Source organism: Sinohyriopsis cumingii, unplaced genomic scaffold (genome assembly GCF_028554795.1).
Source record: "Sinohyriopsis cumingii isolate HCF-2022 unplaced genomic scaffold, ASM2855479v2 utg002017l, whole genome shotgun sequence".
In the NCBI taxonomy this organism is placed as follows: Eukaryota; Metazoa; Mollusca; class Bivalvia; order Unionida; family Unionidae; genus Sinohyriopsis; species Sinohyriopsis cumingii.
The window spans coordinates 2,378,936-2,404,026 of record NW_028316105.1 but is presented as its reverse complement, the minus strand read 5'-3'; the positions used below and the strand labels follow the sequence as shown (position 1 = coordinate 2,404,026).

General features: G+C 35.6%; 1 protein-coding gene across 2 annotated transcripts in view; it reads right to left on the bottom strand.

Annotated features, from left to right (window-relative positions):
- The window catches only part of LOC149771251 (uncharacterized), a 123,299-nt gene that overhangs the window by 12,900 nt on the left and 85,308 nt on the right, over positions 1-25,091 (bottom strand). For both annotated transcript variants that reach the window (XM_089948681.1, XM_089948682.1), the window contains exons 11-12: positions 22,670-22,791; positions 9,834-10,409 (exon numbers count right to left, since the gene is read on the bottom strand). In XM_089948681.1, the coding sequence (XP_089804807.1) occupies positions 9,834-10,409; positions 22,670-22,791 (698 nt within the window). The remainder of the gene's footprint in view (positions 1-9,833; positions 10,410-22,669; positions 22,792-25,091) is intronic.

The window sequence follows — 25,091 nt, the reverse complement described above, 5'->3', positions numbered from 1 at the left end:
ATTTTTCTTTAACAAGAATCTGTATGACAATAATTTCCTGGAATTCAAGATAAAACTATTTCAACAGACCAAATGCTGAGTGTTGAAACCATGTCCAATATTCTTTAGAAATCAAACAAGGATTTTCAAATTAGGTGTTGTGGTAGAGGATAGCATCTTGGCACCATTTTCATTGAAGAACACTAAGACATAGTTAGAAATCTTTTTGTGAAAACCCCAATATGAAAATAACTTTGTATTTTTTACAAGGAAAGATACTATTTTCAAGATCATATGGCCATATTGAGGGAAAATTTGCATCATTTTAAGTTTGAACTAATCTTCTGATAAAATCCCTTATCAGAATTTAAGGAGTTGCAATAACATTTTCAAGCTTGCCACCATATGTCCATATCTGACCTCAGATCAGCATCATTTTAATTTGTGACCAACATGCCAGTATAAAATATCTTTTAGTGAGAATCTTGATATGACTTTCCATTTCGGAAGAACAACAGTAATAATACTTTCAAGATGGCCTCCATGGTGGTCATGATGGATAACAGAAGCACACAATTTCTCCTGAGGGTCAATTAGAACTAATATCAAGTAGACGGTTCTGAATCTCTTGATCACATTCCAAACCTCTTTGAAGTGTGAAGACATGAGCTCGGTCTAAGAGAGAAAAAACAAAACCGAGAGAGAACTTGTAGTTTCTGGTATAGAAATAAAAGAGCCCCATCTTAACAGCAAAAATGGAATACACAACTAAAAAGCACAGTAATGGGAACAACCAGTCAATTTCCAAGACACTACTGGTTACTTTGTGATTCACTTGCAGTAATGGAGGCGATGTTATTCAAGAAATTTTTCAGAAGACATCTAACAAGACAGGATATACAATTTGTGGTTCTTTGATCACTAAAAGCCATGATGTAATTCTACTAGGCTACTTAAAATTGAGCAAAACATGGAACAACTTTTTTCAATGATATTCCTGATTTGAAATGAGAGAGGACATCAACAATGGGATCAAGGGGTGTGATATCTGTACAGCAGATAAGAGACTCAATAGAAAACCAAAAGTGCTAATGGGATTTATAGGAGTAGGACTTCCTTTCGATAAGCAACATACATATTGGGACCATTGCCAGAAAATACAAGGGGATAATAAGTACATATTAGTAGTCACTGATCACTTTTTCTGAATGGGTGGAGATTTTCTAATATGCCTGACCCAGTTTAATCAGCAGAAAATGCGCTAAAGATTATGGATGAAATCTTTAGGAGATATGGATACCCATTGTTGCTGCATGCAGATCAAGGAAGAAACTATGAAAGTGTCATATTTTCTGAACTTTGTAGAATTTTATTACTTTGTAAACAAGAACAAGTCACAGAAACCAAAGATGTTATGGCCAAGCTCAACAGCTGAACCGCACCTTGCTGAGGAAGATAGTCATATCTTAAAGAGGAACAATAAGACTCGAGATCTGCATATTAGGGTGTTTAGCTGCAGCATACCAAGCCACACAACAATTTACAACTATGACACCATATATTTTGATGCTAAGATGAGATACTGCTTGGAAGAGTTGCAAGCAAGGAACAAGTTACAACTTATCAGGAATAAGTCGATATCTTTAAGAATAGATTGAAACATTATAATGGTGTCCTCAGGAAGAATTTAATAAGCAGCAAAAGCCGAACTGATCTGTATGATGTGAAATTATCCTAGTTAAATTACAGTCCTTGGCTTTGATCGTTACTGAAGCTAGATACAAGGTATTTCACCAAGGCTACATATGTTGTATGATGATCTGTTTGTAGTCAAGAAGAAGACCTATGGTCTGAATTCTATTATTCTACTGTACCAAAAAGGATGGGATAAGCTGTTACATAAACTGAAGCCTTATGTTGGATAGAGTCCACCAGAATGGATGATGAAACTATGGAAAAAAATAGCAAGGTTGGATTTGTATCAAATTTTAAGACTAGAATCCAGTCAAACATTATACTTGAATGAATGCATTACGTAAAGTGAAGCTGAATAAATTGTATCATAATTTGTGGGGGTTTTACTTGTTCTATCACATTGGACGCATCAAACAAGGTTGCAAATAAATAAACAAATACATAACTATATGTGTACAGATGTATAATGAAAAATAATGTGATGTGCAATTTTCAGTCATATCGCTACGATGTCGGCAATGTGGCAGTTTAAAGTTATGTCTAGCAATTGGGCATCATGCCGCAGACATGAAGCATTAATTCCCACCCAGTCACTTCATCCTGACACCAGGCCGACTGGTTCTAATACTAACCTCTTAATGATGAACGCCCAGCAAGGCAGCTCTTAGTACCATTCTTGTAAGTCTTTGGTAAGACTCGGCCAGGGATCGAACCCATGACCTCCTATATCCAAGACGGACACTTGAAAAATAATAATTATACAAATCTGCATGCACTTCAACAACATCAGAACAGAGCAGGATATCGCCTAATCATTTTTCAGGTTGAGATGGCATCAATACTGATTACTGTCAAGTCTCTAACAGTAGAAGAAGAGTCTAGCAGTGTCACAAATACATAATGGAGGTGGTTGTCATTGGAGATAAAGAGTAAGGTGGTGAGCCACATTCATAAGAAGCAGACACCCTAAGATCAAGTGTTGTTTCACTGCAACAGCGGAGGATTAAGATGCAAGTATTAGCATGCAATATTACCTGACACACAAGGAGAAAGTTAATCATCTGAGATAACTAGTGCATCCTGTAAATGAGGAGGATAACCTATTCCATGATCTAAGTCCTTATGTTCCTTGGAAAAATGATATGGGTGAGCTTCACCACGAAGAATCAAAGCAAATTTGGAAGGAAATGACATGCTAAGATGAGGAAGGAAGACTTCTGTCATCCATGCAGGTGTCTGCACATGTGGATCCAGAGCTTGGTACCATTATGACTAAAGGAATTTTTAATGTGGGGAAAAAAGTTAAAATATAAAAGTTGAATGGGCAAAACAAAACATAATAGCAGTGCCAATATCAGTTTTCTAACCAGCAATATGTTGGGTGTAAGAATTTGGAAAACATATCAATACCTAGTATGTGTGTGGGTAAAGCAGTGACAAATGTGGGTAAATGGGTCAGCATCATGACAAATATGGGTAACTGGATGATATTCCTGCTGTTTCAGCACAATTTAGTTATGGTATGATCTCATGGGAATCGGGCTGTCCTTCATTTATTAATGGTTAGCCAATCATATTATGTAAAGAAAGTGGGTGTGCAATTATCATATATATAGGTAAAAGACAATAGCCTGAACAAGATAAAAGTTTGATATATGAAATGGGAATAGAGACATACCCCAAAAAAATGTTTTTGAGGGACTCCATCACCAAGAATGAGGGACAGAGCATGCAAATGAGGAACATAAGTGTGTTAGAGTAATAAACATAATACATTCTCTCAAAACATCATTAAATACCAGTAATGCATATTTATAATAAATATTTATGTATAAAAACCAGTACCGACCTATTTACAATATATACAATATATAAAATTCAAGTCTGTGACTACTCAATTCATGCTAAGTGGCTATAGTAAGCACTTTTCAGGCCCTGCAGCTCATGTTCAGTGTAGATCCTGTTGGTAGCTGACCCTAGTCTACATTTTGAAATTAAATGTGCCCTACAGTTTCTGCAAACAATTTACTCCTGAACTCTGACTTTTTTTCTCACTAGAGAGAAAACTCGCTCAAAGTGTGCAGAAGAATGAGACATTGTCATTAATGAAAGCATTATTTTTGACAATATTTTGAAGACCACTGTTCGATCTTGCTTCATCTGACCGACAGCAACCCAGGTTTCATCAATTCTGTTTCTCAGACATGACTGATTATCTGTGGACTGATAAATTGCCATTTTCAATTTCACATCTGTTACAGTCACTTCCTTGGGTAATAATACTGAAAATCTTTCAAAGAAATAATCCAAAGATGCCATTTTAGCTTTTCAGATGCAATGCTGGATCCAACATTTTAGTATGCCTTAATAAATCATCCCAGTTGTCCCAGAAGACTTTGTAAGCACCTGTTGATGCTTAGCCATCTAGTTGAAACATTTTAGAATTGTATTTCCTTGGTAACATGTAGAACCTGCATATCTTTGAACACTGCTTGCCATTTACTGCATTTGTCCAAATAATAATATATATAAAAAGCTGATGAACATTAAGTGGCAGACATGCAGCTATATGTATCAGGTGATACACACAGCCTGAAAGATATAAATTGGGTTGCTCTTTAATCATAAACCCATATACTCCTCTGTCCTTCACAACCATCACAGTGGCACTGTTAGACCCAAGGGCCCAGCAATTCTTCCAAGGAATGTCATGAACTTGCAATTCATTCTGTATCAGATTGAATATTGCTTCACCTGTTGCACTGTCTTCACAAACAGGGATTGAAAGAATGTCTGATGTTACCGATGATGATAATGGATCAACAGATCTGATAACATGAGGAAAGATCTTGAAGTTTCCTTGATCACTGCTTTCATCTGTAGAAACAGTGAATGGGCAATTACGCATTCTTCCAGCTAATTGTAATGTAGTACTTGCTGCTATTTCTTCAACAATAGCAGTTCCTTTTGATCTGCCACAATGAAATTATTTAGCAATGTCAGAGTCACTAAACATAATTTTAAAAGCATTTGATATTGATTCAAATGCGCTAATAGGCAGATTGAGTTCAGTAATAATATCTACTAACATAACTTCTACTCTAATTATATCAGACTTAGGCACAGAGGATGAAGTCGCACTAGATCCAGCCAATAATGAAAAAAAAATCCCACAAAATTCTTAGAGCGTTTAATTTCTTTTTCAAGGTTGGAAAACCTTTTTCCTGAAATGTTTCTGCATATACCGAACATTCCTCTTTATTGAAAATTCAAAATTACAGAGTGTTCTTTTGATGTAAGTTTTGAATTACTTTCATTAATATCCAATTAGATTTTTGAAGCCTTGAATTTTTTGTCCAGAATCAAAAACAACTCATTGTAAACAGAATGTAAAAGAATCCATGAATGCTGATTTTTGTATTAGAACTGCCTCAGAACACGTTTGCAATGGCTATTTTAAACCACCACTCATGTACAGATTTGATTATTTCCTGTTCTGGTCAGTGATAGCATATTTTATGACAAGCGGAATTTTTATCCTCACTTTTGCGGATTTTCAACACTAAATAGGTATCTGTAGGACGCAAAGGCAAATTTGGGCATTTTGCGGGACTAATATACAAAATGTGGGATGGTAGGCATGTCTGATGGGGAATAAATAGAAGAGATATGATACCTAATAGATATGATGGAATGATAGATATTATGAATGGACATCTACATCAAGAAACCATGTACCTAAACGGTAGTGTAGAACTTGGAGAGGTAGACAGAACTTTAGAGCATATACATCAGAGATAAACAGTAGTTTGCAAAATGACGTGATTAAAATATTATATGGCACTGGTCTTGCCTCACCCTGAAGTCAGACAATAGACCTAACGCATCAGACATGGTGGAGAATTGGGGTAGCTGACTTTTTAGCTCATGTGGAACTGAGGGAAAAAATGGCTTCGGGTAAAGATCAAGGGAGAGACCAATATTCAGTTGTGCAGAGATTGGGATTAAGTGACAATGTGGCTGGTTATCTGGAAAAAGTTAGTTCAATGTGAAAGGACCTGGAAAAATAACATCAAAAATCTTTGACCTTACAATAAATGGACTTGATCCACATATCCTATCATTCGTCTTGGCCAAGGAGGACAAAACACTGGAGGAAGAATCAAAAAAAGAATGACTTATTTGGTGGTGGCAGTAAATTCATAAAAGAAAATCTCAAACTTAAAAACTAGAAATTCAAGAACTGAATCCCAAAATAACATTCTTGATGCCATACAGAAGGAAAGGGGCAGCAAGGAGGCCAAAACTGGAGTTTACAGGAACAAAAACACACCCGTGCTACAAAGGTGTTTACCACCATAAAGCAACAGATGGCGTATTCCAAAATGCAAGGTGCTTCAAATACGACACATTGGGGCATATCAAGGCTGCATGTCATTCTACATGATACATACCATCAAAGTAAAATAAAGATATGGGTATGAGCATATGCCAGGGCCTCTTACATAAATACCACAGGGATAGAAATTTTTCTAAGGTTGGAGATAATGTAAGGCAGGAAGGTAAAGGAAATACTGCATATAATAGTAACTTAGTAGAAGCATGATAAATATTAGAACAGGTATAAAAGTATTTCAGGCTTGAATAGTTACTAGTAAATGACAGGTAATACTGTATATACTGGAATGTCACTTAGACTTGATAAAAAAAATACAAGTAATTGAAAACCTCAGTTACTCAGTCATATTCAACACAGATTTCTTACAAAACCAAAATGCAAAGATAGATTATACAAATAACTGCATAGATATGCAGGGTGTATATCTGTGGTAGGAATACCACAATTAGTGGAAGAAGTTTGTCCAGAAGTTGTACTTGGTGAACTCCCTGACACACTGTATGTAACTGCATAACAGATGTTCACCACAGTAGTGCAGGTAGGGAATCCTGGCAGTGTTATGAGTGGTTTAAATCAACTCGCTGTTGCTAAAATAAACTTGACAGATGGAACCCTCCCAGCATCACAGTAAGTATTGGGTCCAGGATGCTGATCATAAATATATCAGTATAGCAATGACCTAGGAATTAATCTACCCAATTCTGACCTAGCTAAGTTTAAATAACAAAATTAACAAATGTTTTTATGTAATAATAGAGATGCTTGTGCCCAAGACTTGTCTAATGAGAGAGTTTCATATCTATAAAACTCTGAAGAAGAAAAGAAAATGAATGTTCAAACCATATAATCAATAAAGGAGGGAACAACCACCTAATTACATGCATGGGGGATCAGAAACAAAACAACACAAAAGAAAGAGACCCACACTATTGTCTATTTTGCTTTCTAAGTCTTCATTGATTAGAAAATGTCAAACAAAAAGCTTGTAGGTGTGACTATAGATAATAATTTATTATGGAATGACCATATTGATAAGCTTTGTAAAACAATGTCCTCCAAAATTGCCCAGCTCAGCAGAATCAAGAAATATTTACCTATGGAAACTTGAAATCTATACTACAAGTCATATTTTCTTATAACAATTAATTATTGTTCAAATGTACGGGAAAACTGTACTAAATCTGAGCTTGGCGGGATTTATAAACTTCAGAAACAAGTAGCACACATAATTTTAGATGCATCTGTTGATCATCCCTCAAAGGCATTATTTACAGAACTCAAATGGTTCACAATATATGACAGGATAGATTTTCAAGAGGCAGTTATTTTATATAAATGTCTACATGTAACTGCACCAGAGTATCTTCACGACTTATTCAGGCCTTTTTCAACACAATACCAATTGAGATCAATATCAGATGGAAACCTTCCAGCACCAAAACCAACAGAGCAATTTAAAAAGAGCTTCCAATACTATGGTACAGTTCTGTAGAACAAGCTTCCACTACACGTAAAATCTGCTGAAAATGTTAGAGTATTTAGGAAGAGATATCATGAGCATGGATGTGCATCTAAGAGATAATGGAATTTAGTATTTTAATGTTAAACATGTTAAAATAAACAGTAATTATTGATATCTTCATATAATGTGCATTGTTATACTCTCCTTAAGAGGGCCTCATGGGAGAACAGTCCTTGACAAATGAGTCACCCTCTATAACTAAAGCATTATTGTTATTAATATTATTATTTTTATTATTATTATTATTATAATTATCTATGAGGCCAGTTTAATGCAATTCATTAGCCAATTCTTGTCAAATTGTTAAAATTAGTGCCAGTTCAAGGAAAGTGGGTGTGGCATTATATATATATATATAGAGAGAGAGAGAGAAAGAGAGAGAGAGATACATTATAATAGTTAGAACAAGATAGATATTTCAGATACGAAATGGTAACTGAACAAAACAACTTCATTATAGGACTTACAAAATATAGCTGGAAAAAGAAACAGAAATATAAAAGACTGGGAATTAAGAGAAGAGATAGGATGCCTAATATATATAATGGAGTGATAGATATTATGAGTGGACAACTACATCAAGAAACCATGTAGGTAAATTGAAGTGTAGAACTGGGAGAGTAGGACAGAACTTTAGAGTGTGTATATCACATATAGACAGTAGTTTGTGAAAGGACTTAGTGTTTCAAATATTATAACACTGATCTCCCGTCACCCAGAAGTCAGACGACACAACGCGTCAGACCGTTATCGTACTGGCTCACGCAGTGACCCTTACCATCCTTCCTCTGGCAGAAAGAAGTGGTGGTGTTTATGAATGACCCCAATTTCCAGGTTTGACAATTTTAAAGCTAATCAGTTTTATTTGTATTAATACACTTATTAATCTAGACTTTTAATTCAAATTATCCAATGATGTGTGGTTTTGTTATTATCAGTAGCAATGAATGGGTTACCCCATGTGTGTGTGCACTTGCAGAAGTTTTCTCTGTGGTTGCTACCCAGAAAAGAAGAGAATTTTCTCTGCCTGGTGCGTAATTCTGCAGACTTATGTGTGGAGTCTCAAGGAGCTTGTCAGCTTCTGAGCTATGACCTGGTCTAGTTTCCAAAGTATATTTTAAGAGTTCTGTGTGTTCAAACCATGCATGAAAAAAGTCATTTTAATATTTTACTACATAATCTATATAAGGAGTGCAAAATCAGTACATGTAATTTACAACTTTTTTGTGATGTCTAACATCTTTTTAGATTAAATTCTGGACAGGTCTAAAAGTCGGATGCAAAATCTGCATATATAATCTAAACCTATTCGTTCATTTATTTCTATGTTTTAAAACCAGCAATGTTAGAATAGATATTTGCCTATTCAGATAAATTATATGCAAACAATATTTCACATGACATTGTGAGGTCAAATTAAGTGTCCCTTGCAGATTAAATCAAAAAATATTACTTAAATGCAGTTCAATATAAAAAGGAAACAACAGACTAATGATAATAATGGTCTTCATATTTGTTTATTGCTATATGTATTTGTGACTCATTACACTAAATGAAACTTAAATCTGTGTATGAGCTTGAACCCAAAACCCATTTTTATGTATCATTTTATGTGTCAGTATGTATCAGTCTGGACTGCTACCAAGCATCCAATTTTGAAAACCCATATTTAGATATCATGTTCTATCAGACTTATTTCTCCTTAACATGGTAACAATTAGATGGTTTATGTGTATGGCCAAAATTATCAAACACCGTTGATGAAACTAAAATATACATGATGACCAGTTTTAGATGATGTTGAAACATGTTTCTGGTGAGTAATAGTATTCACTCCAAAACTGCTCCAGCTGTTAAATCTACTGCATACTGCTAACAATGTTCCCATATTCACCAGATCTAGCTTGCTTGTTCATCAGTGACTGTCCATAATCTATTATTGAACCAGGCATCTGACTCATATTGGTGTTCGCTTCTTTAACTCCAAGTCATATTTTCAGCAAGCAAAATTAGTTCCATAATCAATAAATATAATAGACAGTTAGGGTTAAAATATTCATATGGATGAATTTGAATAGATACAATCGGTGATGATATATTGCACCGATACATAGATAAATAATGTTATACCCATAATTTAAATTTTTGTGTTTGTTTTATCATTTTAAAGTATTGCTTGCATTAGAAAAGGTTTCTGATTGTACTCAGACTCCAAGAAGAAAGAATTTAAGAAAATACCTTATTTTGAAACCAGTATTTCAGAAGGGTGTTTGACTCAACAGTTTTATCATCATGGAAACGGCATGTCAACTCAGAATTGCCCTCTAGATCTTTCACAGAAAGCATACTGTCCAAACAATCACCAATGGAATCAGGGCACTGGCACTGCATGAACAATTCAAAGTTCAAGTTCTGGCTGAGGGTTCCAAGAATGTTTGAAAGACTGTCGTTTATGAATTCTCTGACAGGGATGCAAACACTTGCATCCAATGTCTGTTCTTTGGATCCAGCTGCTAGTGAAACTCTTGCAAAAATAACATAGCTCTTGAAATACAGAGTCAGTCTGTGAAGACGGTCGATTTCAAAGACTCCACAACCACAGTAGATCTGATTTGTTCCCCTCTTTGTAAGTATCGGCCATTTTGCAACACAGACAGCGAGAAGCCTATGAAAGATTGGGGATGGTAGAAACTTCCCCTTAAAGACAAAACAAAGGACTGATGATCTCTTCATCTCAGGTTTTACTTTAGGAGAAATTATCTCCCTTGGGGATGTCTGCTGAAGCATACATGGGGCAAGAAAGAAATCTTCTGCCTGAAAATACAAATTAATTAAATTTCTTGAGAAAAAAAAAATACAAATATTTTCCAGAGATAATGAGTCTTTGCTATATAATTTGAATTGTCGATAATATAAACATACGAACAGATTCACAAGGTCTGGATACCAGATAAACAAGCTCCCAATATAAAGCAGATCTGCAAATGGAAAAACCAAAACTTACAAAGGTGCTAAGAATACTTGTACAAACTAATAAATGATCAAGGATTCTCGATATAATGATATGACACAGCAACAGAAATTGACAACAAAACATTTAAATGCAAATGTTGAAAGATCTTTAAATAAACAATATATACACATCTGAAACAAAAACACAGCAAAATATATTTGATAAACTCAGAAAATATATAAAAGGAAACTCAGAAACAGACAAAACAAAGAGATTTATAATTTCAAACATCAGTGTTGTCTATATATAAAACTTAGAATAATAATAATGAACATATAAAATAGAGAAATAATAAAACTTACAATAATAATAATGAACATATAAAATAGAGAAATAAAGAAACCTGACAGGACATACCAAGATGAATGACAGTGGGACACAGAAGCTAATGTTTCTAATCTGACTGAAATATGAAACTCTGAGAATTATGAGCAACATGCTGTAATTAGTTACACCATCATTAAATTGAACAGGTTTAATATCAACTGAATTAAAACTGCATTAAACTGCTGCACCATATTTTTAGTCCATGAAAAAGTGGTATCTTCAAAGTAATTAGCTATAAATACTATCTGTAATATGCACATGTACCAATTGATTCTTCCTGTTGTATAAAAACAAACCAGGCTGTAATGAATGGATTCCCTTTAGTTGTAATACTATCGAGAAAATAAATGTAACATGGTCAAATAATCATTCAACAGGTGTACAAGTACTTTATGATGAAACTCAACATAGCAAATAAATTGCTTACTAGCTAATGCTAATAGCATACAATGCTTTGCCTATATAAGGGTACATGCAAAACATTCACAGAGTTTCATGTTTCAATCAGATTATAAATATATTTGAAATTATATATCTCTTTGATTTGTATGTACATAACAACGTATCATCACTTTAAAATGTAGAAACCCAACTGGAATATTTAATAAAATCACTGTACATTTTATTCAGATCATAGAGAAGACAAGAAGACAATAAATGCATTATCACAAATGGATTCATTTATGTCTGCACTGAATAACCACTTTGTGGAATATATATATATATTACTATATGAACATGACATTTCTTGTTTCAACCAGAGTTAAAATTTAACCTTTGAGCTTAGAAATGTGCCCAGCAATTTGTAAGATTGTTATAATAATAAGCAACACAACTGGAGACAATCAGCTTAAATTATGAAATAGTTTTATTTAAATTCAACAAATGAAATGAATTGAATACTTTCATTTTACAGTTCATTATGAAGACTTTACAATAATAAGCCAGCACGTTCTTATGTCACGTGTATAGTCTCAAATTAGCAATAGCACAAGAAAGAGCAAAAACAACAAGCTTTGAAAAATATAATAATTTATTTCCCTGGAAAAAATTCTATAAAAATGAAAAAATATGAACTTACGGTTTTTTTATGATCAAATCCAAAAACAATCCAAAATAATCCACGAATAAAATTTTTGGAAGCCCTAGTATCAAAATGTTCTACTGATTTTAAGTTCGAGTCCCAACAAAGAATCCAAGATGGAAGACAATGACATATGCTGTAACCTGAAGTGTGTTGAAGTCTACAGTTCCTTGTAGAAACAAGAAATATCACTCTGGTTTTGGAAATCTGAATACAATTTTTATAAGCGCTATCTTTGTTCAAGAATCTCACATGAGCACACGTATTTTCCAGGAAAAAAGAATTAATCCTTTTGAATCCAAGTAATCTGAAATAATTTCAAACGACACAACACCTTCCAGTGTAAAGAAAAAGCCCAACTGAGATTATTTCTCTAAAACAAAGAATATATTGTATTCTAAAGTGTAGTTAAAAAAATCCCCAAGATGCGAAATCGAAAAGGGGGTCATGTGATCATGTTTATGACATATGCTTAACATGACCCTGATGAAAATTAATTATTTTACTCTAAGAAATAAAATAAAAAAATTGTATCTTAAACCACATAGTTATGTCATGACCTCAAGGACAACCATCATTTTAAAATAAAAACAGAACTTATTTACATTGTTGCTCTTGATTTTGAATCAAGGTCAGGCTCTAGGTCAACACCTGGTTTTTACTAAAATCAAACTATTTTCTGGAAAAAGTATCATCTCCAATGAATAAATTTACATTACAATAGCATATAATGAAAAATAACAACAAAAATACTGACAAAACAAACAATTAAATTGAAATAAATATATATTATATCAGATATAATTAAATCAAATATACATAACAATGTTCATATGTAACTCGAACATTATCATTTATTAATGTATATTGTTTTATTAAGTCCTGAGCTTATATGAGACAATTCATAAACTGAAGTGCATCAAGTGATATTCAATATCACTGCATTTCATACATGTAGCTTCAGTTGGGGTTTTGTTTTATTTTGATTTTCCAACACTTCGTGTAAAGAGATCTTGGGGAAGCTAAATGGCATTAAATTGCAACATAAATAATGCTGAAAAAGAATCTACAAATTTAATAGTCTCAAATATAACATTATTGCCTATATTGTATCTCACAAGTTTTTTATTCGACTAAACTGTCCTTCGGGGAGAAAAAAGCAATGCTGATTTCCATATTATTATCAATGATTATCTGCAATTAACCACTCGCTTAAAGCAAAGGATAATAACTGTGTCGATACAAGAGAGGGGAATACTACTGTTTTAATTCTTTCCAATATTATTGTTCAAGACAATTATCTATGACCATACTTTTACTTCATCCATGCATGACAGTAAGTAACATCTGTAGGCCAGATTTGGCCTACCTCCCTAAATAAATCCGGTATATACTGACTCCCATCCCCATTAATATTAAAATAAAAACAAACTTGTTATGGGGACAGATTTATCAGTCTACTATGAATATAACAGGACTCTCTTAATCTATCTTAAAACAAAAATATAAATTATCAGCATTAACAGGCAAGATCTAAATAGAATTAGCACCTTCAGAAGCAATCATAATCCATTTAATACAATGTAAAAGAATACACACTGATGCTTCAGTGTTTTCATTAGAACACTGCAGATCGAGACCAGAAATAGATACAGTAGTATGTTATAAACATAGGTCCTGTACAAGACCAGAAATTCAGACCAGTTTTAGTCAAGGGTATCATAGAACTAGGGTGTTAAAAATCACAAACATAAATTAGATGCAAAAGTTAACTTATAGGAAGTTTTAAATGATGCACAAACAATATGACCATGAAATGAGTGAAGATACAAAGTAAGGTTTTCTTAAGATAAAATACTACATAAGAAGAAAATCATACAAAAATGATGAAATACTATGCCTGTCTTACATTACATAATATTAAATATATCTTCTACACTGCATAAAAATGCTAAACTGACAAAATGATAACCAGTGTCGAATACCAAAATTCATTACATTGATAAATTTAAAACTGAATTCAACATTATATGTGAATGGATGCAAGACCATAGAGTGACTTATCAGGCCAGCTAGAGTTACAGAACCAGAAAATCACATTAGTTGTTATGTTAACTGTATTTGTTTGTAAAGGAATTATATAAATCCTTTTATTTATTAAATACATTTACTCAGGTTTCGTTTTTGTTGGGTACAACGATACATTCTACAAATATTTTGAAATAGTGAGTTCGGTTTATCCTATGCCGCATGTGCGAAGTTTATTCAATGGGAAGAACCGAATACTTCCAGCGCACAGACGATGTATTTCGGCATCGTCTGTGTATAAATACCTCACCGTAGGTCAAAATCTTTACAATATGGAATGTCTTGACAGTGAGTGGTCTACTTTAAGGACTTGCACATCTTCAGCTGCAGAGGTATGTGAGTTATTAATTTCTTGTGCATAAGTTATAACTATTGTACTACCACGTTTATTTCTGTATATTTTCTAAGTAGCTGCAGCTTACGTAGTATCGTGCAAATATTTTCTATTCTTGTTTGTGACTTAGGAAGAAATTTACATTAGCAATATATAAAGTTGCATTTTTAAGAAACATTTAGTACCATAGGATTTTTGTTGGGCAGTTAGGTTCACATCTTAACTTGTGTATTGTTTTGTAATTATTGTGCCAATAATGTAATCTGTGTAGCTTACCATATATAACATCATTACGTTTTTATCATATATGCCCGTGTCATGCATAGTGCATGGTGCTAGATGTATTTTCAGTTGACCAGAGTGATCGGAGTCACAGCTGTATAGCTGACCAGAGTGACCAGAGTAATCAGCGATCAGAGTTATCGGAGTCAACATGGTACCAGCTGCAGAGCTAACCATAGAAGTTGGCCATAGCAGCTGTGACGCTGAAGCATAGCAGCCTAGTTCTACCTAAACAGTGTTGCTGGTCGAGTAGCAGGCGATCAGGCATTGCTGATCAAGATTGGTGGGCACTGATTGCCTGATTGACCAACCTGGAATACTGACTGCTTGACTGACCAGTGTGACTGGTAGCCAAGTGTGCTGGTGATGGAGTGTGTAACTCAACACTTTGCCACTACCACGTTGGCCTCTTGTGATGCTAGACTGGTTTTCGTACCTTCCATGTAAGGAAAGATATGGATATTGAACTGACTTTGAAAATAAAAGTCTACTAGATGAATCTAATCCACTGAACGTTTGGATTGACTCAGCATATAAGTTTAATGCAAGCAACCAAATAATACATAATGCACCCTCTGAATATTCTGGTTAGAACTCGATAAATTTAACTCACGATCAGTTTAGTTATGACTCAATTATGTGACTGTTTCAGGCATCAAGTGGTGCCAAAAAATTCCTGGGTTTTTCCCAACTTTCGTCAATATTTGCACAATTCCAGGACTTTTCAGAGTCAGGAAAAACATTATCATTTCCCCCGACTTCCTGGTAGCGTGGGAACCCGGTATATAAAACAACCATCACATCATATCAGTATTATCCTTATAAAAGTTAACTTTTTGCATACATCTGGAATGGGATACAAACTTGATTTGCCAGTCTTACCAGAAAAAAAGGCAATTGTATGCACAATTATAGCCTGCATTCCATTTTTCCCTATTTAATGAAAGCAGAGAAAGAAGTATTGCCACTTAATGATATGCACATACATTGTGCCATTATGAACAAACAAAACTTGCTGTATGAGGTAGAAAAGCAGTGCAGATTTGAGCAAACCTAAGATTCCTTAATAGTACACTCTAACTTTCATGGGCTATACTTCGAAAGAGAATTTATTTCATATAGCCTCAAGTTATACTGATAGGTAAGCATGAAAGAGACAGGTGATTTATAATTGTTCATGCCATAATTGTGTTGACCATAAACAATAAAGTGAGAAAGAATATTTTTAGTAAATTGTATTTCTCCAACAATACACACATGATCACATTATATTATGGATAACAATCCCTGCTACCTCTGAATCCATCCCTCATGAAAGATAAAAAGCATATTTCTGTCTTTACGTTACATAGACAAAGGGAAACAACTAATTCATGATGTCAGCATTGCAGGGAAGGTGGGAGGAGTAATTTGTAATGTGATCAGGTAAGTATCATCTGAAAAACATAATTTACACAAAAAAAACTGCTTTGTCCATCAAATACATTATCTGATCGCATTACATTAGGAGAACAGACGAGAAGAGGAAGAAATGCTGAGCATCCTACCTCACACAGTAGGAGCATGATTGCTCTACTACAAGGATGAACTTCTTTTCTTAGTTTAGCAGAAGTTTTATACAAATCCACAGGAGATCCTGTGGGATTCCGAACTTGGTTATTGTCTCAGAATCAAAAGTCTCCCAGGTGAATCCAGCAAGAGTGGAAAGGTCTCATTCAAAGGTTGCATTTCATGAATGGGAAAGTATCACCGTCTGTGCAGCTACCACTAACCTAACAAGATTCAGTTATTTCCTTAGCTTAGCAATGTAGAAAGGCAGACTGGCCATGCCAGTCGGCTGCTATGTCCCGATTCAAGACTTACATTTAAGGTCAGGCTAATAGCTGAAATTATTTTTAGTGTACCTGACTCGGAAAGAGAGTTCAGATTACAATGATTTAATAACTCTCTTTAGCCAAGCTGCCAGCAACTGTTGTGTCATGTCTTGCATTCTTGCCTTCAGCGATAAGAATTGTCTTTTACAGCGGATGCAGATACTGTCTGTGCATTTCAGATAACAACTGCAAGCTGCAGTTACATAGCGGGTCCTGCACCTTTACATCTCTTAACAGACTGATCAAGAAAAGGGATGAGATGGTTATTCTTCGTTGATTAGTGACGGCAAGCTTTTCTTAGAAAGGAATCTGGCTGTGTCATTGTAATGACTAAATCTTCACAATGGAGCTGCAAGTTGTTCATATCTACAGATATCATATGCAGCTCAGTCACTCTGCATGTTTAAATTAACATTATCATAAATTGCACATCATGCAAAAATATGGTAGCTGCTTCAGTGTGGTGGTAGGGGGATGGTGAGCCAAGCTCAGATGACTTTGAACAGGACAAAACCCAGAACTGATTCCACTGCCAATAATGTGTGTGAGTGTGGTCTGGATGTCAGAACTGGACTGCAAGTTGGAGATTACCCATTTTGGGCCAAAATCATTTCTTCCATGAAGTCTGAATGTGTCTGAGATCATGTAACAGTATTTCTTGATTGTGATGGGGACTAACGTTTTATCTTCAAAGAAAAGAAGAAAGAAGTTTGTCATTGGGCAATGGCTACTGGCAGTGGTCTGCATTCATTGACATGACATCAGTCACTGACAACACATGATTTCCGCTTGGTTTGATCCTCTCCAAGGTTGATACTCCAAACTCCTATTCAACCAGAACATCCCTGAAATGTGCATGGAGTGAAGGGGTTTCCATGGAAATGGGTGGATTATTGGCAATCTTGACTGCTTAAGTGGAGTGGTGGTCACTATGACATGTCTAGGTAAGTCTGTCACTAAATTGAGCAGAATGTAGATGCAGGATGCTTCTTCACAGTGAAGCACATTTCATCACAGCGAAACAATCAGAGCTACTGCAGTCTGTACCCATCATTTTGTCATTGGTTTCATAATTAAAACCGATGGAGGGAAGGTATGTGCCCACATTGCCTCCCATCTGATTAAAAGTGCATGAATGGACCATGCTTCTGTGATCATGGTAAAATGAAAAAGAAATGTCAAGCAATGGATGGCCCCAAAAGGCATGGACCTGATGGAAGTTTCCTGGAGGGATAATTTTTAATGAAACAGTTGTCCACCTTTATCACTGAGCTGGCCAGGGATGTGTCAGACTTTGAATATTATCTGGGAGTACCCATGAAGATATTCCCTACCAGTAGGCATGGGCATGATGAATACCTCTTCACACCCCACGCACCCACTGAGGAATGTCACAGCAAGCAAGCTGTCCAGCATTTTCTATGTTTCACCAATGTGACTGGTTTGAAAAGCCTTCTTTAAAGTAATCCACATGCCACTAGCCATCACAGGTCCAGTAGTAAACTTGCATAGTAATGGGTACACAGCTGCATTGAGTAAGTCAAGGAGCCGTAACAAACTTCCTCATGTTAACAATGTCTTGCTGATGCTTTCTCCAGAGCATGAGTTATACCTTCAATGTATTTGGGCAAGTTGTTGTTGTTGTTGTTGTTGTTGTGGGGTTTAATGCCATTTTTCAGCACATGATAGGCTATGCATGGCGGCCAGTATTAATGGTGGAGGAAGAACCCTAGAAAACCCCAGGAAGAACCACCGACCCACGAGAAGCTACTGGCAAGCTTTCTCACATTCCCACATTAGCCGAATTCTGGACTTGAACCCATGCAGATAGAGATGAGATGGCAATGATCCATAATGGAGAGCACTTTAGACCACTTGGCCACTATTTGGGCAAGTTAGTATGTGCAAAGAGTTCCATATCTAGATGGACAAAATGCTGAGAAGGGAAAAACTCCAACTTCTCTACGTTTAGTATCCACTCTGAACTGTAACTAAGAGAAACAATGTTGCCCATGATGTGAAACAAAAACCATACTTATCCAATGGTTCTGTAGTGTCATCCAGGAACAACACATTCTCTGGAAAATGTCCTGAATTGGCATGGCTTAGCCTAAGTTCCTATTAAACGTTTTGGTTCATGCTTTCTTCAATGCTTGAAAGATTCATTTGATGCATCAGGGAAGACAAAACCAAGTTGACACATGTTTATGGTTCCACACAAGGAAGGACCAAAATGTTCTAAAAGGTCAAGGGCTGACTTCTCTACACTGATTATCCACCACACACGTAGGGAAGCAATGTTGTTCATGTCATGAAGGAAACACCAAACTTACCAAATACATTTGTGTCATACAGAAATTTCACCATCTCTGATGGATATTTTCAACAATTCGTGAAGACCCAAGGACTTAGGTTTGTGCCATATGAATAGAAATCTGGAAGTATGTGTCCATCAAGACTGGTATGTTCTCACTGCATCTCTATCACATACCTCAGCTGACATTTGACTTTGGAATCAGAAATGTTCTGGAGAAGAAGTCTTGTTTGTGATGTTGTCATACTACCTACATCACTCTTTAAAAACATTGTCATGTGTAATAAAAACATTCCCCTCTACTGAGTAGCTAAGAAGATCCTTCATGAAGGTAAGAAGATGAAAGTGGAGGCTTTTGGATAATCAAATCAAGGGGCCAACTGACACGGTTTGGGATCGGCTATCATTTTGCAAGAATGATTTGTCCATTTCTAACAAAAAGGGAGTGGTCTGGTGCTTCACCCAGGCATGTGAGAGTGTCGTGAGAATCAACACAGCAAATTCTCTGGCAACTATTGTCACTTCACTTTTCAATTCCCTAGGATGGTAGTGCAAGGATAGGAGATTGCACTTGAACTTAAAGTGCACCTCTTGTGCCTCTGACTTTCTCACCTACTCTGATGCCCGCACATAAGTGTAGAACTGAAAGGGAAGAAGTGTACAGAAAAAGTCATCAGACACACAATGTCAGGTATGGATGAAGTTGACACAACCTTGACATAGCATTAAAGACCTGTCTGTACATTTTATCAAGATCTATTAACAAGGTAAATGTGGAGGAAATATATGTGAATCTGACATTTTACCAGTGAGTGAGATAGTTCCACCTGGCCTAACATAAAGAAGCTCTTGATTTACTGGGACTGAAAATGCTCCAATCTTTAACAATTGTGTTAAGATTTTGAATGATGAGCTGACATCACCATCGTCTACATACACCAAGGTTATTGCCCTTGTAGTTAAAAACTGATTGAAGGTGGAAGATGGCATTCCAATGGTGACAAAATCTTACATATTTCCTCTCTTAATGTCATAATGTCCATTCCACTATCAGATCGGTATGTTATGGCATTTCCGTTTCATCTCTTTTATTAACATGAAATGATGAAGTATCACAAGCATGCCACCCTATATTTTCCACTGGATGTCATCACTAATGATCACATTATGGAATGCAAGTCCAGCAAGACCAGTTTAGTTCAGTTGGATGACTTCATAAGTAATGTTGGTTTACTATGAATTGGCAGAATGGTTGTCTGGCTCTTCAGTCAGAAAAAAAAGACTCATAACTGCTGTACATGTACATAGCTCATTCTGGACATTTTGGTCAGCAGCTTGAATAGCACATTAAAGATGGTATATGCCTTGCAATTTGGCCCACTGGTGCAGTATTGTCGATATGGCTGGCTATGTAGTTCGTATGGACATATGGCTTGCCAATCTGAGATTGCACACTCATGATTGCTGTAATTATACACTGTTCATTCCTAATACCTGGACAAAATTGGTCAGCAGTCACAATGGTGATATATGCCTTTTGGTCCAGCTGGCTGAAGCAGTATCATATTTGTATAGACTGTCCATCTGTACTGCATTGTTTAAAACTTCACATCCAACAGGCTTTCTTAATAATATCATACAAGGATGGGTAAATAATTTCAAGTCCTCATGCCTCAAGTAAGTGGTCGGATTTGTTTGTAAGCCATCATGAATAACTGGCAGTCCTAGGCCTATCTTCAGTGGGATTACAATATATAAACATCCTTTTTACTCATCAATGTATTTACAACAAAGCATGTTTTAATCAGATTGATCATATTCAATTCCAAGGCTCAACTGGAATTGCCTGTGCTATCTACTATATTCATGGATGCAATAAGTTATGGCATTGTTTCTTCATTTCCGTGGGGTGGTGGGAGATGGAGATGGCATTTCAACAACACAAATGAAATGAAAATGAATGATTTAATTGGTTTCATGGTTACATTATATTCTTTTATATTCTTGTGTTAGTCTGCATCTTCATGGTGGTGGTGGTGGTGAATTCTTCATCACCCATGGGACTAACCAACAATTCCAATGTATTCCTGCCTACATATGTTGCTATTCTGCATCTACATGGACATTGAGAGGCCTTCTCAACATCACCCACGAGACTAAACAACCTTTCTACTGTCATCATGTCCAGGTGCTGTTTCTGCATCTGTATGAGGGTGAAGAGGGTATTGCGACATCCAGCTCCCCTCGACAAGAATTATCAATAATTCAGGTGCAAGGTGTTGGTTAAAAGTCTTGACATGATGTTACTGGAGCAAGCTTGTTTTTGTGGCCTACGATTTGCTTTTTTGAAAATGGTGAAGAAAGTATGTTCATACCAAAGTGCCAAAGAGCAATTGTATGCTTAGACACAAATCATGCCAAACCTCAATGACCTTAAATTGTTTGCACTTCTTACAAGTAGTTGTCATCTATCTATCTATATATATATATATATATATATATATATATATATATATAATCTTTAAATGCTGTGATTTGTGTTATCACAATAACTTTGAAGTGTAATAGTAAAATCAGTGCCTGAGAATTATTTTTGGTGAAACTGAACGTTACCAAATTAAATTATGTGTGACAATAACAAATGGTTTGATAATTGCAAACATATTCACTGGAATTCACAAAAATATTGTAAGCATCATATAAAACACAATAACTAACTATACCACTGAAAAAAAACAGATGGATTACTTGAAATTTAAGAACAAGATTAAATGGATCATATTGATGACATCATTAGAGCATGACAGTGAAAGTAAAAACCGGTACATCCAGGTACAATGGTGGCCACCTAGTAGGTAGAAAGGGGAGTTAACCTGTAAGAGTTGTGTCCCTTTGTTTATTTACAACACACATATATATATATATATATATATATATATATATATATATATATATATATATATAAAGGAAAGATGTTTTTCATCTTTCTGGGACTGGATCTGGAGGTAGCAGAGAAAGTTTTCCTTACAAAAAATTTGATACGGAATGTATTTGATGGATATATGAAAGCACACAATATTCATCAATAAGATATAAAGTGTTCTGTACCACTGCAATATGGGACAAGAAGCTGCATTTTTTATTCATGAAACATCTGAGATCATCCAGTCATTTTCCATCCCGAATGACATTTACTATACTTTCTTGTCATCAACCTCCAACACAGACTTGACTACATCGATATAAAATTGAGCCAAGGCAAAATATCGGCAAATACTTAACATGTACACATGTTCAACTGATGTACCTGCACTTCGGGCTGGGTGAAGAAAATGCTATTACTTAATCAGCAAATTAAACTGGTGAATGCTCATCTGTTGATGTACTGATCAACAGTGTGCAGTCCATGCATGTATCTATCTATCCATCTATCTTTCTCTCTCTCTCTCTCTCTCTCTCTCTCTCTATATATATATATATATATATATATATATATCTCAACCTGCTTAACACTGCTTAATTTCCCCCGAGCTTTACATAGAAGGATATGTTTTTAGCAAGAAACTTTACTAAGGACTTCATACCATCTATCACCTATTTTTTTAAATTTGGTTGAATGGATGATGATGGATTTTAGATTATGAATAGAGTTAGTATTTCTGCCAATTTCTCCAGATAATCAGAATCAAAAGTTGCTTGCAATTTTGAAACACAAAGTTCTAATAAAGAATTAAAATAGCTGAAAAATGACTCTTAACCTTAACTCCATCCTTAGTGAACATCCTGGGTCTGGCAATGATGTTCAAATGTTCCATTAACTGTAGAATGAGCTTCTTGTTGTCATATAGGTCTGCGTCATGCTCCTTACTCCAAATGACATCTGCAAAAACAAATTGCCATTCGTATTTTAAAATAGTTTGTCCAATATTTTATTCATCTAAAATGTCAAACAAAAAAAACTTATGGCCAAACTGTAATGACTGGAAAGTCTGATGACATTAGAGCAGGGAGGGAGGAGGGAATTAATCAATAGCGACAGGGAAGTATTACAGAAATAAACACAGTTCCCCCCACCAAAAAAAGATAAATTTTGATATCAATAATTACTTACCCATCATTATTTTGTAACTATATTTATCACCTAGGTGGGGTGGCTGATGCTCTCATTCTAACTGATCAACAACACAGACAATGGAATGTACTCACTATTGAGGGAGAGATCCCTGTTTTTCATCACAGAATATTTGTTTCTCTGGGCCACACTTTTTTGCAACAAAAAGTCCAAAAGAAAAAATGTCTGTGCTTTGTTAAGCTCGTGAGTGTATGCAAAAGGAGGAGAAATTAATGTGGCAACTCAAAAATGCTGCCTTCATCATATCCGCCAAGAAAGAGGGACTAAAGTAGGTCTATGAGGTAACAACGGTTCAAACCTCATGGGGCTTTTAGTTTCATGAAGGAGTGGTCACAATTTGCAATGTAATGACACATTCTTTTAATTGTGGTTACAATCAACCATGAGACAGTGGCATTAAAATCTTGTACTACTTTCCCTTTTTCCTTTAGTTGCCTTAAGATGGAAGTGGATGGATCTCACTGGGCACAGTAGTCTTGATTTTTCCTAGCATAGTTTCGACTGAAACTGGGATCTCTATATCAATAGTAGAGCTAAGGAAGGTTACTGAATTTCCCCCAAACCCCTGTTGATTAAGAAAAGAATGTTGTAATTTTTCTTAAACTGTAGACATTCTGTGTCAACAGACAAGGCATAAATCTGGCTGCATCTTCTCACAAACACTAGAGCAAGTACAAACAGTCTTGAGTATGTGGTTCTGAAAGAAGGCCTCACTCAAAGCCAAATGTTGATCCTGGTCACAAACAGGTCTGCAATGGGTCTTCCCCACTGTGTGAAATGAGACTCTGTTACAGGTTGAAGAGATGGATCTGCCATTCCTGTAAAGGCCATTCACTAATATGTTCTTCGTTCCCTGAATGTGGCAGACTTCGATGGTGATGTTCTCCGAGGTGGCCAAGCAGGGGATGTTCCAGACCTTCAAACAAAGAGAAGGAGCAGTGTGCCTCCTTGATGTTGGAGAGACTACAATGGACATGCTGTCTGAGGAGACCATGACAAATCAATCCCTTACTCTGTTGATGCACCCTTGCAACAACAGAGATACTGCTTTAATTTCTAGTCTGTTGATTTAAAGGGACAATTCAACCAGAGTCTAAAGACACTGGAAAATATGGTTCTAAATGAGCACCCAAAACCAGAATATGACGCAGTACAAACCATTAGGAGTGAGCCTCAGGTACATGCATTTGGACCCAAGTCAGGAATCTGTCCCAATTCATACACCAGAGCAAATGTTGATGGAAAATTGGTCCTACAAGTGATCAGGGTTGATAGAGAATATCTGTGTAGTTTCCACCTTGTGAGAAGGAGGAACTGTGGAGCATCTCACACATATGGATGTCCTAGGGGAACCAGTCTGCATCATGGATCCCAATAGGAATAAGGAAAGATAAGCAGATAAGGGTGTTTTTGTTCACAGCACCAGTGACAGTGTTAAAATTCAACCTATCTAGTTTAGTGGAACTGGACTATGTTCTGATTCATCAAGAAGTAGACAATGTCCTGGTGTAGAAAATCCAACTTCTCGAGGTTGGGCAGAAGACCCAATCGAGTTCCTGTGAATGAACAATGGAAAAGATACTGATGAAGGAAATGCACCCGAATAGTGTGGATCAGCCAATTGTCAAAATGCTGGAGGTCAATGGAGGCTGACCAATCTGATGGAAGATGTGCATTCTGCATTGAGGAAGTGGTCTCCATCTTGAAAAGTTAATGTGTTTAATTGTACACAATACAGGTGCAAATAACAACATGATGAAACCTGAAGCAGCTATATGCAACATGTGGAAGTAAATAGGATGCATTAGTGATATACTAAGGGCCTATACCACACAAGTCTTTTGTTTTATCAATAGAAAATAGCAAACAATTCTGAAAGCACGAAATAACCATTATCTATATATATATATATATATATATATATATATATATATATATATATATATATATATATATATATACATACATACATACATACACACAGATAAGGTTATCGGTGTAATGATGTTGTCAAAATTGATTGTCATATTTTAATGATTAAAACATCC